This window comes from Alosa pseudoharengus, unplaced genomic scaffold (genome assembly GCF_046254945.1).
Source record: "Alosa pseudoharengus isolate Yale_2024_CS ecotype anadromous, Long Island Sound unplaced genomic scaffold, YU_APseudo_1.1 YU_APseudo_1.1_scf_12, whole genome shotgun sequence".
NCBI classification, from domain to species: Eukaryota; Metazoa; Chordata; class Actinopteri; order Clupeiformes; family Clupeidae; genus Alosa; species Alosa pseudoharengus.
Genome location: NW_027468587.1, coordinates 318,600 through 330,000, shown reverse-complemented (window position 1 = coordinate 330,000; position 11,401 = coordinate 318,600). Strand labels below are relative to the sequence as shown.

Here is an 11,401-nt window from a genome sequence, read left to right as displayed (position 1 = left end):
GATGATTAGTTATTCACCATCATTTGCAAATTGGTAATGACGGATAAAAGTGATTTGGGGAGAGGCGAGAGACACGTATGGAGCACAGCTGAAGACGCACTGTCACGAGATATAAGCAACTCCTCTGCAGGATAAATGTTGTTTTATTCAGTCATTTGAGCAACATTAGGGTAAGTGTTGCTTTTTCCAGCCTATGTTTTCGATGGTAACCCATTGTCAGTCAATAGTGAAAGTAACTGCATGTAACTGTCTTGTCGTTGACTGACTCCTTGGTGAAGTTAGTTTCACTTTGCCAATGAGTTCAAATAATAGACGAGTGCAAATGCGTGAAGGCTATGCTAGGTTTTAGTAAAGCATGGTTTAAGAATGACTATTCCATACGGTCTCGCAAGCAGCCTCCTTCAAATGCGCCGTTGAATGCCAAAATACCGATGCATTTATTTGACATATCGCGCGTATACGCCATGCGCTCCACTTTTGAGAACGAAACCCCTCCCAATGTGAACTGGACATCCTACTAAATTTGAATAGACTTTTGACGAGTGACGATGCACTTTAGAATGTCATGATAGGGCCCCTAAAGTGCATCGTCACTCGTCAAAAGTCTATTCAAATTTAGTAGGATGTCCAGTTCACATTGGGAGGGGTTTCGTTATCAAACGTGGAGCGCATGGCGCAACAAGGTGTTCCTAGGTTTTTTAATCAGTCATATGGGTGTGTTTGGGGCGTAACATCATTTAAACCAATGAGAATGACATCTGTCATTCCCTTTAATGGCGCAAATCGCGATATGTCAAATAAATGCATCGGTATTTTGGCATTCAACGGCGCATTTGAAGGAGGCTGCTTGCGAGACCGTATGGAATAGTCATTCTTAAACCATGCTTTACTAAAAACTAGCATAGCCTTCACGCATTTCCACTCGTCTATTATTTGAACTCATTGGCAAAGTGAAACTAACTTCACCAAGGTGTCAGTCAACGAAGAGTTATATGCAGTTACTTTCACTATTGACTGACAATGGGTTACCATCGAAAACATAGGCTGGAAAAAGCAACACTTACCCTAATATTGCTCAAATGACTGAATAAAACAACATTTATCCTGCAGAGGAGTTGCTTATATCTCGTGACAGTGCGTCTTCAGCTGTGCTCCATACGTGTCTCTCGCCTCTCCCCTAATCACTTTTAACCGTCATTACCAATTTGAAAATGATAGTGAATAACTACTCATCATGAGATGTACAGTATTTCATAATATCTTTATTCTACTTATGTTTCCCATTGTAATCGTGCAATGTGTAATGCTTTGCATGGACGTGCGCTGGTGTGCGTTCATGAATGATAGAAGGATGTTGCATGCACCTGGCAATATGACTGTTGACATGCGCTCTTAAAATAGCATATGAACAACTCGCCATTGACTTCTGACCAGGTTTAGGTGGTGTACGATAGCGATTTTTAGACAACGCGCTAGGCCCCTCCCTAGGTTGTTATTTACCACACCCCTGGGCGCAATGTTTAAAAAATAAACGTGCAAAATACCAAATTAAACTTTCCGCGGGTGAAAAACGAGTTTTACGCCATGCGCCGGTGCCCAAAATACAGCCCTGCGTAGAAGCGACCGTGAGACTGTTATCAGCGTCACAGGTTGGCTTCAATGTGAGTGGTTGAAGTAGCACGTCAATAGATGACGGACAAGTGGCTTATCCAATCATATGCAAGCATTTTTTGATTAGGCCCAGCCTTCTGAAGCAACACTTCAATGGATTGATCCCAGATGGATGAGTAGAGCTAGGCAAAACAAAATTCATCTGGCGAGAGTCAGGTTAGCTTTTACTGCCTGAAAAATCCAATTTTGTTTACCACGCTCGGAGTTTAGTGCTGGGCTGGTGGGTGCCTATGTCCATCTGTCAAATCTGTTGGAAGCTAAATTATTATGAATAAATGTATAGCCTTACTCATCATATTTTGCATTTCTCAACACGCTTTATGACAGTTGGGGAATTCAGGGTATGAGAAAAGGTTAGATATATTTTTTTTTATACTGTTAGGAACTTTTTAATCTGGACCGATATCATTAAGTTCAATGATTGTTGTGTTGCGTTCAGTCCAAAATGGCGGAGCTGCAGCTCGGTTATGGGTGCGTTTGTTGCAATGGGACGTTCTATTGAGTTTCGCCTCTTGTTACTTCTATACTCTTTGTTTATAATCCACGTCACATCTAATGCTACGGAGATCAACAAAGTTAGCATCACTGAAGTGGCATTTGTGCTGATGTGCTACCATGTTTGCTAATGAGCAGTTCTCGGCTTGTGCATGCTTGTGTGTGTGTGCGCACATTTGAGCTTGTGTGTGGGTGTGTGTGTGCGCGCGCGCGCATTTGAGCTTATGTGTGAGTGTGTGTGTGTGTGTGTGCATGCTTGTGTGTGAGCATGCATTTGAGCTTGTGTGTGTGTGTGTGTTTATATATATATATATATATATATATATATATGTGTGTGTGTGTGTATGTATGCGTGTTAGGGCTGTCACTTTACGTTCGAAAATCGATTGCACAATCGATTGGACCAACCAACACAAGTTTCGAAAACTAAAATAGGGAATCGATTTTAATCATATATGTACACTATTAATTTTAAACGAATTAAACAAATAAAAAGCTAGATGTAACAAAACTCACAAACAAGCAGAAAAATAAAATAAAGAATTCCAAAGTGCAGTAAGCATTGCGAAAGCTAAAAAGAAAATTCCCACCAATTTTACGCACCGGAAACAGCTGTTTCAATCGGCTGCTGTGTTGCTCGTGTTTTGCCAAAAAATGGAGGACAACGCGATCAACCTGTGCGACATGAGAGACGAGTGATGGGCCCTAATAACTTGAGAAGTTCGATGTGGAAGCACTTCGGGTTTTGGGTATATCAAACTATGGAGAATGACAAAGCGGTAGGCAAACTGTGCAATCGTGAGTTCTACGTAGGCAAAATTTGTTTGACATTTCTAATCGTAAACACAGACACAGCTACGTTGAAGCCTGCTGTAATGATTTTCACTGATGTTATGGCAGTCCACTCTGCTTATTGTTTTTTGAGAATGCTGCACTCCTGTTTGCCATTGTGCACAAAACTTCACGCCAATAAATCATCAGAAATATTGCTGGCTTGTGCGTCTACAAGCGCCCTCTTTACGTTCGTCCTAATGCCTGTTAGTAGTTTGTGGATTGGCCTATATATGGCGTTGAAAATGGAAACGTCTTTAGACATGAAAAATCGAATTTAAAATTGATTCAATGAACACTTGTGTCTCAAAAATCGACAGGATTTTTTCACAAAAGGGACAGCCCTAGTGTGTGTATGTGTGTGTGTGTGTTACCCCAGTGGGAGCCACAGGCAGAGGGTTGGCTGTGTAGAGGCTCTTCTTCCCATCGTACACTGGCCGTCGATCCCCAAAGATGGTCACCTTGAAATGCTGCACCATGGAGTCAACTACTTCCCTATAAACACACAAGCACACGCACATCACACATCACAAATCCCAAATCACTTTGACACAAACGAGCAAACTGTTCCTTCATTTCTCACCATGGTAATTGCAAAAACCACAATGCTCAACATCATTAGCAAATTAATCTACAAACCATCATCCGACACATCCAACACATCCCACACATCCAACACATCCAACACATCCAAGTGTTAATGGAGATGCTGTGATGGGCGGGGCTCACATACCTGTTGACTCGGCGGGGACACTTCTCAGGCTTGATGTCCACCTCGTAGAGGTACACGTCCATCTTGGGGATCTCCACCTGGAAGCAGTTGGCCAGCAGCTTGATGGGCTTGCCCATGGTGCCATAGCCAGGCCTGCGCGGCACGGTGAAGAGGGCCTGCGCCCCAACCGCTCCTGGACACGAGGAGGAGGAACACAATCTCATCAGCAACTTCTCAATAGTGTCACGCGGAGACCTACAATCTCATCAGCAACTTCTCAATAGTGTCACGCGGAGACACACAATCTCATCAGCAACTTCTCAATAGTGTCACGCGGAGACATACAATCTCATCAGCAACTTCTCAATAGTGTCAGTCATTTACTGCATCTCAGCAACTTCTCAATAGTGTCACGCGGAGACATACAATCTCATCAGCAACTTCTCAATAGTGTGTCATTTACTGCATCTCAGCAACTTCTTAGTGTCAGTCATTTACTGCATCTCAGCAACTTCTCAATAGTGTCAGTCATTTACTGCATTTCAGTAGTTTATAGTGTCTCAATAGTGTGTCATTTACTGCATCTCAGCAACTTCTCAATAGTGTCAAGTCATTACTGCATCTCAGCAACTTCTCAATAGTGTCAGTCATTTACTGCATCTCAGTAGTTTATAGCATCTCAGTAGTGTCAGTAGTAGTAGACTTTTCTTCATAGCATCTCAGTAGTGTCAGTAGTACTAGACATTTCTCCATAGCATCTCAGTAGTGTCAGTAGTCTTAGTGGTTCCTTTTAGTAGTTTGCGCTGCAGTTAGTTGTAATAATTTATCAAACATGAAGAGGAGTGGAACACGGTAACTGCAGAATATTCATTAAATGAAAAAACATTTTCATTTTTGAAATATTTCCCCCATATTGATCAATGATTTGTGTGAATGAATACCTATACCAACATGCCCTTAAGTTTCTAAAGTAGAATAGGTCATTATGGTGCTATGGTTCAATTTAAAGGTACGCTATGCAGGTTTAGATATTTTTGGCAACTGTAGAGCTCCCTCTAGAGTCGTGATATATTTATATTTATATTTTACTCTGCTGATGAAGGATTTACAACAGGCAAAAACTATCTTCAAAAAGCTATATCTACTGACAAGCTAATATTTCACTATTCGATGGTTTGTGTGGCCGCCGTTCTTGAAGTTGCATGGCTGGTTGTCCATAAGTAACTAATGCACCTTTATGTCCATTAGTAACTAATGCACTTGCATCCACTGTTCCTCCATTTAGCAACATGCCTCCTCCTGGCAGATGCTTAAAAATGTGTAGTCACATACTGGTCCTTTAAAATGTGTCGTCACATACTGGACCTTTAAAATGTGTAGTCACATACTGGTCCTTTAAAATGTGTAGTCACAGCAACACAATCCTGTTCCATCAATCTAATACAATTACAGAGAGAACACTGAAAATACTGCCTTTCCCGCTATTATGACCTGGTCAAAACACTAAGGGCCCTCAGGACTTCAGATGCGCCGACTTAAAATACCAACATGCCATTTGATGTTGCGCTCCTTTCTCTTAAAGGGAATGACAGGTGTCACTCTCATCAGTTTATTGCATGTTATGCCTAAAACACACCCATGACTGATTAAGAAACATAAAAACAACGCTTTCGAACAATGTGCCTAGCATCTGGCGAACTTTTTACACAGCCCAAGATACGGAAACCATCCGTATCAGACCCTGCGTTTCAGATTGTTAAAGTAGAGCCCTAGGGGTCTGTGTTTGTGATGTGTGTTAATGATGGTACTGACATTGGGCAGATTAAAATACAATCACACACACACAAAAACAAATCCCTACTGTCCTTGTGACTGAATCTGAATCTGAATCACGCTGCACAAATCAACAGACAGATCAGATCAAAACTGAGGCCCAAAAAAGATGATGCTACAGGGGAGAGAGACGAAAACAACAATTCTGCCACCAGATGCAAAGAGTGACTAAGGGCTGCCTCACGCACACAAGGACAGAACGTTTTCCAACAGCAGCATTTCACCCCGGTCCCACACATTGCATCAGTCGGAGGGAGAGAGAGAGAGAGAGACAGAGAGAGAGAGAGAGAGAGAGAGAGAGAGAGAGAAAGAGAGAGAGAGGGGGGGAGGGAGAGGGAGAGAGAGAGACCGAGAGAGAGAGAAAGAGGAAGGGAGAGGTCAACAAATACTCTATACTCTTCAGATCTCCCTCTCTCTCTCACACACACACAGATATGGTCTACGAGGAAGTTAGAAATCAATATCAACAACACACACATTAAAGACAATTAAGGTATAGTGCATTCCTCAGTAGCTCAAAAGGTGTGCATGACAAGGGTAGACCAGTAAACTGACCATGCCCATGTGGGTGTGTGTGTGTGTGTGTGTGTGTGTGTGTGTGTGGGTGTGTGTGTGTGTGGCAGTCACAGGTCAGCTCCCCCAGACACGTGTTTTACACGAGTCACTTTAATTCACACACCTCAGTCAGATTTAAACTGTGCCTGATGTCACACACACACACACACACACACACACACACACACACACACACACACACACACACACACACACAAACCATCCATTTCCTGGATAAGCTTCACCTTTCTGCTCAGCTGCGTGGTTCTGCTTTCCGTTACATTGATGTCACGGCTAATTCTGTGCACACGTCAAATCACCTCCCAACCCTCCAGTCTGTGCACACGTCAAATCACCTCCCAACCCTCACCCTCTCTCCATCATGCATATACAGTGGGCAGTGCTTCGACTTGACCAGCTTCACTCGCGGTCCGCGCGTGGGATCACGCGGTATCACGCGACTTTAATTTGTATTTTCCCAGTGAGCCGCTGCAACAACCCAAACAACCGGTAGATGGCTCAAGTGAGCAGGGTGTCTTGTAAAAAGAAATGGAGCCTGGAAAACCCTACACAGACTTCACTACAGACTTTAGCAGACTGGTTTAGAAATAATTTAATAGCCAGAAATATGCCTGCCCTGCCCTAATAAAGAAATATTTGGTTAACTGCGAGTGAATCCCGTTTGCAGCCGTAGAAGAAACGCAGGACAAATTAAACATTCTGGTTTTCTCCGAGTGCAACGATGATAGACAGACATCATTTGGACAAATGTCCTGTTATCACGGAGTTACAGGCGATAAAACGATTTTTGATGGTCACAAGTTTACTTCATTAGCGGTTTATTTTTTTGATTTTTAAAGAGTGTTTTTCATTTAAAGGTTTGACTTCGTGCTTATTTAGTAGAGCATTTAGTGCTCTTCCCAATCCCAGACGTTCACATTGCATGTTTGTTTGTAATGGATGCAACCGCGAGATAGGCTACGCGTTTGACGGCAATGAGTTGTTAACGGACATGAACCAAGACATATAGCCCAGCAGCAATCTAGGGACTGTTCGTTATTTATTGAAGGGGCCACCGGAGGAATTTTGAGTGCTTCAGTCAAAAGTTGCATGACCCTCCCTTGCCTGCTAGAAATTGTTCAATGACCCTCCGACAGAATTGTTAAAAAAGACATGATCCTCCCCTTGCCAATTGTCGCATGTCTTCCGCCCGCGCTGCTTTGCGCCACAGCCACACACTGTGATAACGTTCTTAAATCAATCTTTCGTGAGCTTGCATGCTACCAGTCCTTCCTTTTCAAATGTGTTACGCCTGTTTGCACAATTTCACAAATAATCATATGTGATTAATAATATGACAAATAATCCCTGTGCATGGGGACCGAAACAATGCATGCCAACTTTTTCCGTGTTTATCACGTATTTTAACTTTCCCCCGCTGTCTTGCCGTAGAATAGGCTATCCCATATTTTAATACTCTCATAACAACCCTGCCATCGGGCCTGTCTGTGTTGCCCTGTTGCTACCCCTTGCCCTTCCAACGAAACAGATGTTTTCAAATCATCGTTTTCCTTGCTTGAATGTCATAAACATACAACTTTATGCAGCAGAATTACGCATAGGCTACTTGGAACATAACACATTTGACAAAGGACAGATGTATCGTAACTCCCCCAATTATCACCACTTTTGTTCAGAAATTCTAAAACAACAATGTTTTTTAACACTTCAAAATAACATTTGCTAAATTAATCTTACATTTTTCAGTAGCCATAGGTGTGTAGATTTGAACAAAATCTGGTTTGGTTCTTAACGGGAGCATTTACTGCCTGGAATATCCGGAATATTTTGTTTACCACGCTCAGAGTTATATTGCTGGCCTGATGGGTCGCCTATTTACACCGTTTCAACGGCACATGGACGGTTAGACCGAGAATTCTTGTCGTGAAATGAAAATTTCACTGGAGCTCCAAGCGGTTGTGTACACGCAGCCTTACAACACGGTTTACAGCTCTTTGAGTCACGGTAAAATGTCATTTTTGGTACATAGATAATTTAGATACACCTATGGTGTGGGTGGTTGCGTCTTTTTAGGAGTCCACTGTCTTGGTTTGTATAGAAATGGATATAAGTGACACATACACGCAAGACGGTGGAAATACGGGACCGACGGTAATAGGGGGAGTTCCGATATGTTGCTAGTGACAAAATATTAACTTTCAGTGTTTTACGATGTCTTGGTCATGGGGAAGTGTTTTTCCCCATGCATTTATTCTAGGCTACTGGTCAGTGACTGCCGTGAGAGAAGCGGGTTCTGTGTTTCGTTCATGTCAGTGACTGACGCGAGAGAAGCGGTGTCTGTGTTGTGTTGCGTTGCGTTAATTTATTTTCATTGGGCATACCGTGCCGTGCCGCCCACAGCTCTTCAGTTCTGACAAAGCCAAAATTACTCCTTTTGAAACAATGAGTGCAGGAAGCGCGTTTGTATGGTTATTTTGCTTGACGGGGGGATCCCAAGCAGCTTTCAGCCATAAGGCTACTTTGAGAACATTTCAATTCACCCGACACTCATATTCAAAATGTTGAAAACTATTTCGGCATAGCCTATAAAGCAGTTTAATTAAATGGAATGTTAGTTGTAAACAAACGAGCTACTTGGTGAGGCTTGGCCTCACAGATGCGCTCGTGCCTTAGATCAGGGGTCCCCAACCTTTTACGTACCATGGACCGGTTTGATTCCCATTTTTTTTTCACGGACCGGGGGGGGGGGGGATTGGGGGTTCCATGTTCCATATGTGTTGTGCATGCATTACTTGAAAAGAACTAGCTCCAGTTATGTATGAACAGTGAAGGTAACGAACTCTTAAAAACGTGAAAAACGTGAACTTGAAGAAGTGAAAATGGAACAATATGAACTATGAAAATTGAACAACGTGAAGCTACATCTATCAAGTGTGAACATGCTTAACAAAATATGGGAACAAAACATGGGAACTAAACGTGCATTACGAATATAATCAGTGGGAGCCCTGTGCTTGTTTCCCTGCAACAAGACAGTGACACCCTCAGTGTGTTTGAAATGTCCAGTCGATTGCGCAATTTGGTCTTAGTTGCAGTCATTGCAGAAAACCCGGCCTCGCATAGATAAGTGGTGGGAAATGGTAGCAACGTTTTCAGCGCTTTTACGGCTATCTCGGGATATTCTGCTTTGGTTTTGATCCAAAAACCCGCCAGAGAGGTTTCCTCATACACACTCTTAAGACCACCGTCATTTGCAATTTCGATCAACTGCTCTTCCTCCTGCGCTGACATGTTAGGACTATTCAGGATATTGACAAATGGGTTGCGGACCCACTCATTGGTTTGCCGTGGATCTTTGGAGGATGGGAAGTAGCCTAATGCTCAAACTCATTTGAAAGCGCAACAAGGTGATCGCACACCAGCTGCGAGAGAAAGGGCCCTGCCTCAGTCTCTCCCAAAACCCCCACTACTGTTTGGAACATATCAAATACACCCCGTCCCCATTCGTCCCCACAAATCAAGCTTGGCTTTAAATGCACCGACTTTATCTGCCAGTTTAAAGACAGTCGTCATTCTCCCCTGGAGTGACAGGTTGAGGTCATTAAGCAACCCGAATATGCCACATAGGTAAGCGAGTTTTGACACCCAGTCCTCATCACTAAAATGTGCAGCTAACGGTGACTTTTTTCTGTAAGAAATCTCTGCAGCGGCTCTCGCAACTTAAACACCCTGGCCAGTGTCTGCTAAAGATGCTTGTTTTTTGTTGCTCATTCTAGCAGTTTAGCTAACTTCGTGTGACACTACCGTTCGCCAAGAACTGATCAAGTGAAGTGAGCTGACCTGAGGCTGCGCAGCGCTGAAGGTAATATGTGAAGTGTTGAAGGCGGGACAGACGTACACATGCGTAAACATGCGTGCAATCAAACAACTGCATATAGGCCTATGCCATGTAAAAACGTGACATTATTGCGAATTAAATTAAGTTTAGTTTGCATGCATTTTTTTTTAAACTCATGTCGTAGGCTACGGCCCGGTTAGGAATGTACGGGCCGCGGCACGGTGGTTGGGCCTTGATGGCACTGATTTTAGAAGGCAGGAAAAATCTTCAGCCTATTAACTGACCACCCTGTTGGCTGGGGGGGAAGGGGGGCCATCAGACATTTGTGACCAGTTAATCCGGCCCTGCCCCCAACAAATCACACCTTCCCACCTCTGACAGCTTAAAAGAACTCACAGACCTATTCACAAACCTGCGGCATTTTGCCGTGTTTTTAAATCCTATGCAGCTACAGGAGCTTTCAATCGTGAGGAAGCAATTTTGCATTGTAGGCATAACTAACATGCAATAACGCCACCAACAACAACCAGACTAGGCTAATCATTGTCAAAATGTAAATTAAATGTAACATTATTGTGAATCAAATTAAAATGTTCTCTTTTGCAAACGTAGGCATAGTAACAGAATCATTTAATAATGTTACAAAGATACTACATCAATCCGTATGTTTCATTAGGCTACTAGGCTATTTGTTTTGCCTTATTCTTGATTCATTTGGGCTAGGCCTTTTTATTCAGGGGCCGTATTCACAAAGAATTTTAAGGCTAAAAGTAGCTCCTAACTGGCGAATTTAGGAGCAACTCCTAAAAATAATGGGCGTGTCACTCCTAACTTTAGGACTCCTAATTTTTTTCACAAAAAGTAATTCACGAAGCATTTTAGACCTAAAACTAGCACTTAAAAGTCTAGGACAGCTTAAAAGAAGTCGAGAGGACTCCTAACTCACTAAGACCTATTCATAAACAACTTTTTGTGGCATTTTACGTTGCGATGTTTTGAAATGCGCTATGCGGCAACAGGAGCTTCCAATCGCGAGGGAACAATTTTGCATTCATAAAAGGAATGCAATAATGCCACCAACAACAACCAAAACTACTCATTGTTAACATTGTGTAAATTAAATGTAACATTTCATTGTGAATCAAATTAAAATGTTCTCTTTGCAAACATAGCCTAGGCATATGGTGACAGATTAATTTAATGTTGCAAAGGTACTGCATCAATCCATAGGCCTATGTTTCATTAGGCTACTAGGCTATTTGTTTTGCCTTACTCTTTATTCATTTAGGCTAGGCCTTTTTATTCAGTTATTAATCATCTTCCGTCCTTCGCACTACTTGTGTAGCGCACGCATTCTCCGACCTGTCACCTGTCACTCATCATCGGAAGGGAGGTGTTTGGAATCATTCCTGCGTTACAATCATCAGCCAATCAAGGTGGTCACG

General features: G+C 42.6%; 1 protein-coding gene across 5 annotated transcripts in view; it reads right to left on the bottom strand.

The window, feature by feature from the left end:
* Positions 1–11,401, bottom strand: part of ago3a (argonaute RISC catalytic component 3a) — a 106,215-nt gene that overhangs the window by 56,015 nt on the left and 38,799 nt on the right. For all 5 annotated transcript variants that reach the window (XM_076279661.1, XM_076279664.1, XM_076279662.1 and 2 more), the window contains exons 2-3: positions 3,731–3,902; positions 3,372–3,492 (exon numbers count right to left, since the gene is read on the bottom strand). In XM_076279661.1, coding sequence (XP_076135776.1) covers positions 3,372–3,492; positions 3,731–3,902 — 293 coding nt within the window. The remainder of the gene's footprint in view (positions 1–3,371; positions 3,493–3,730; positions 3,903–11,401) is intronic.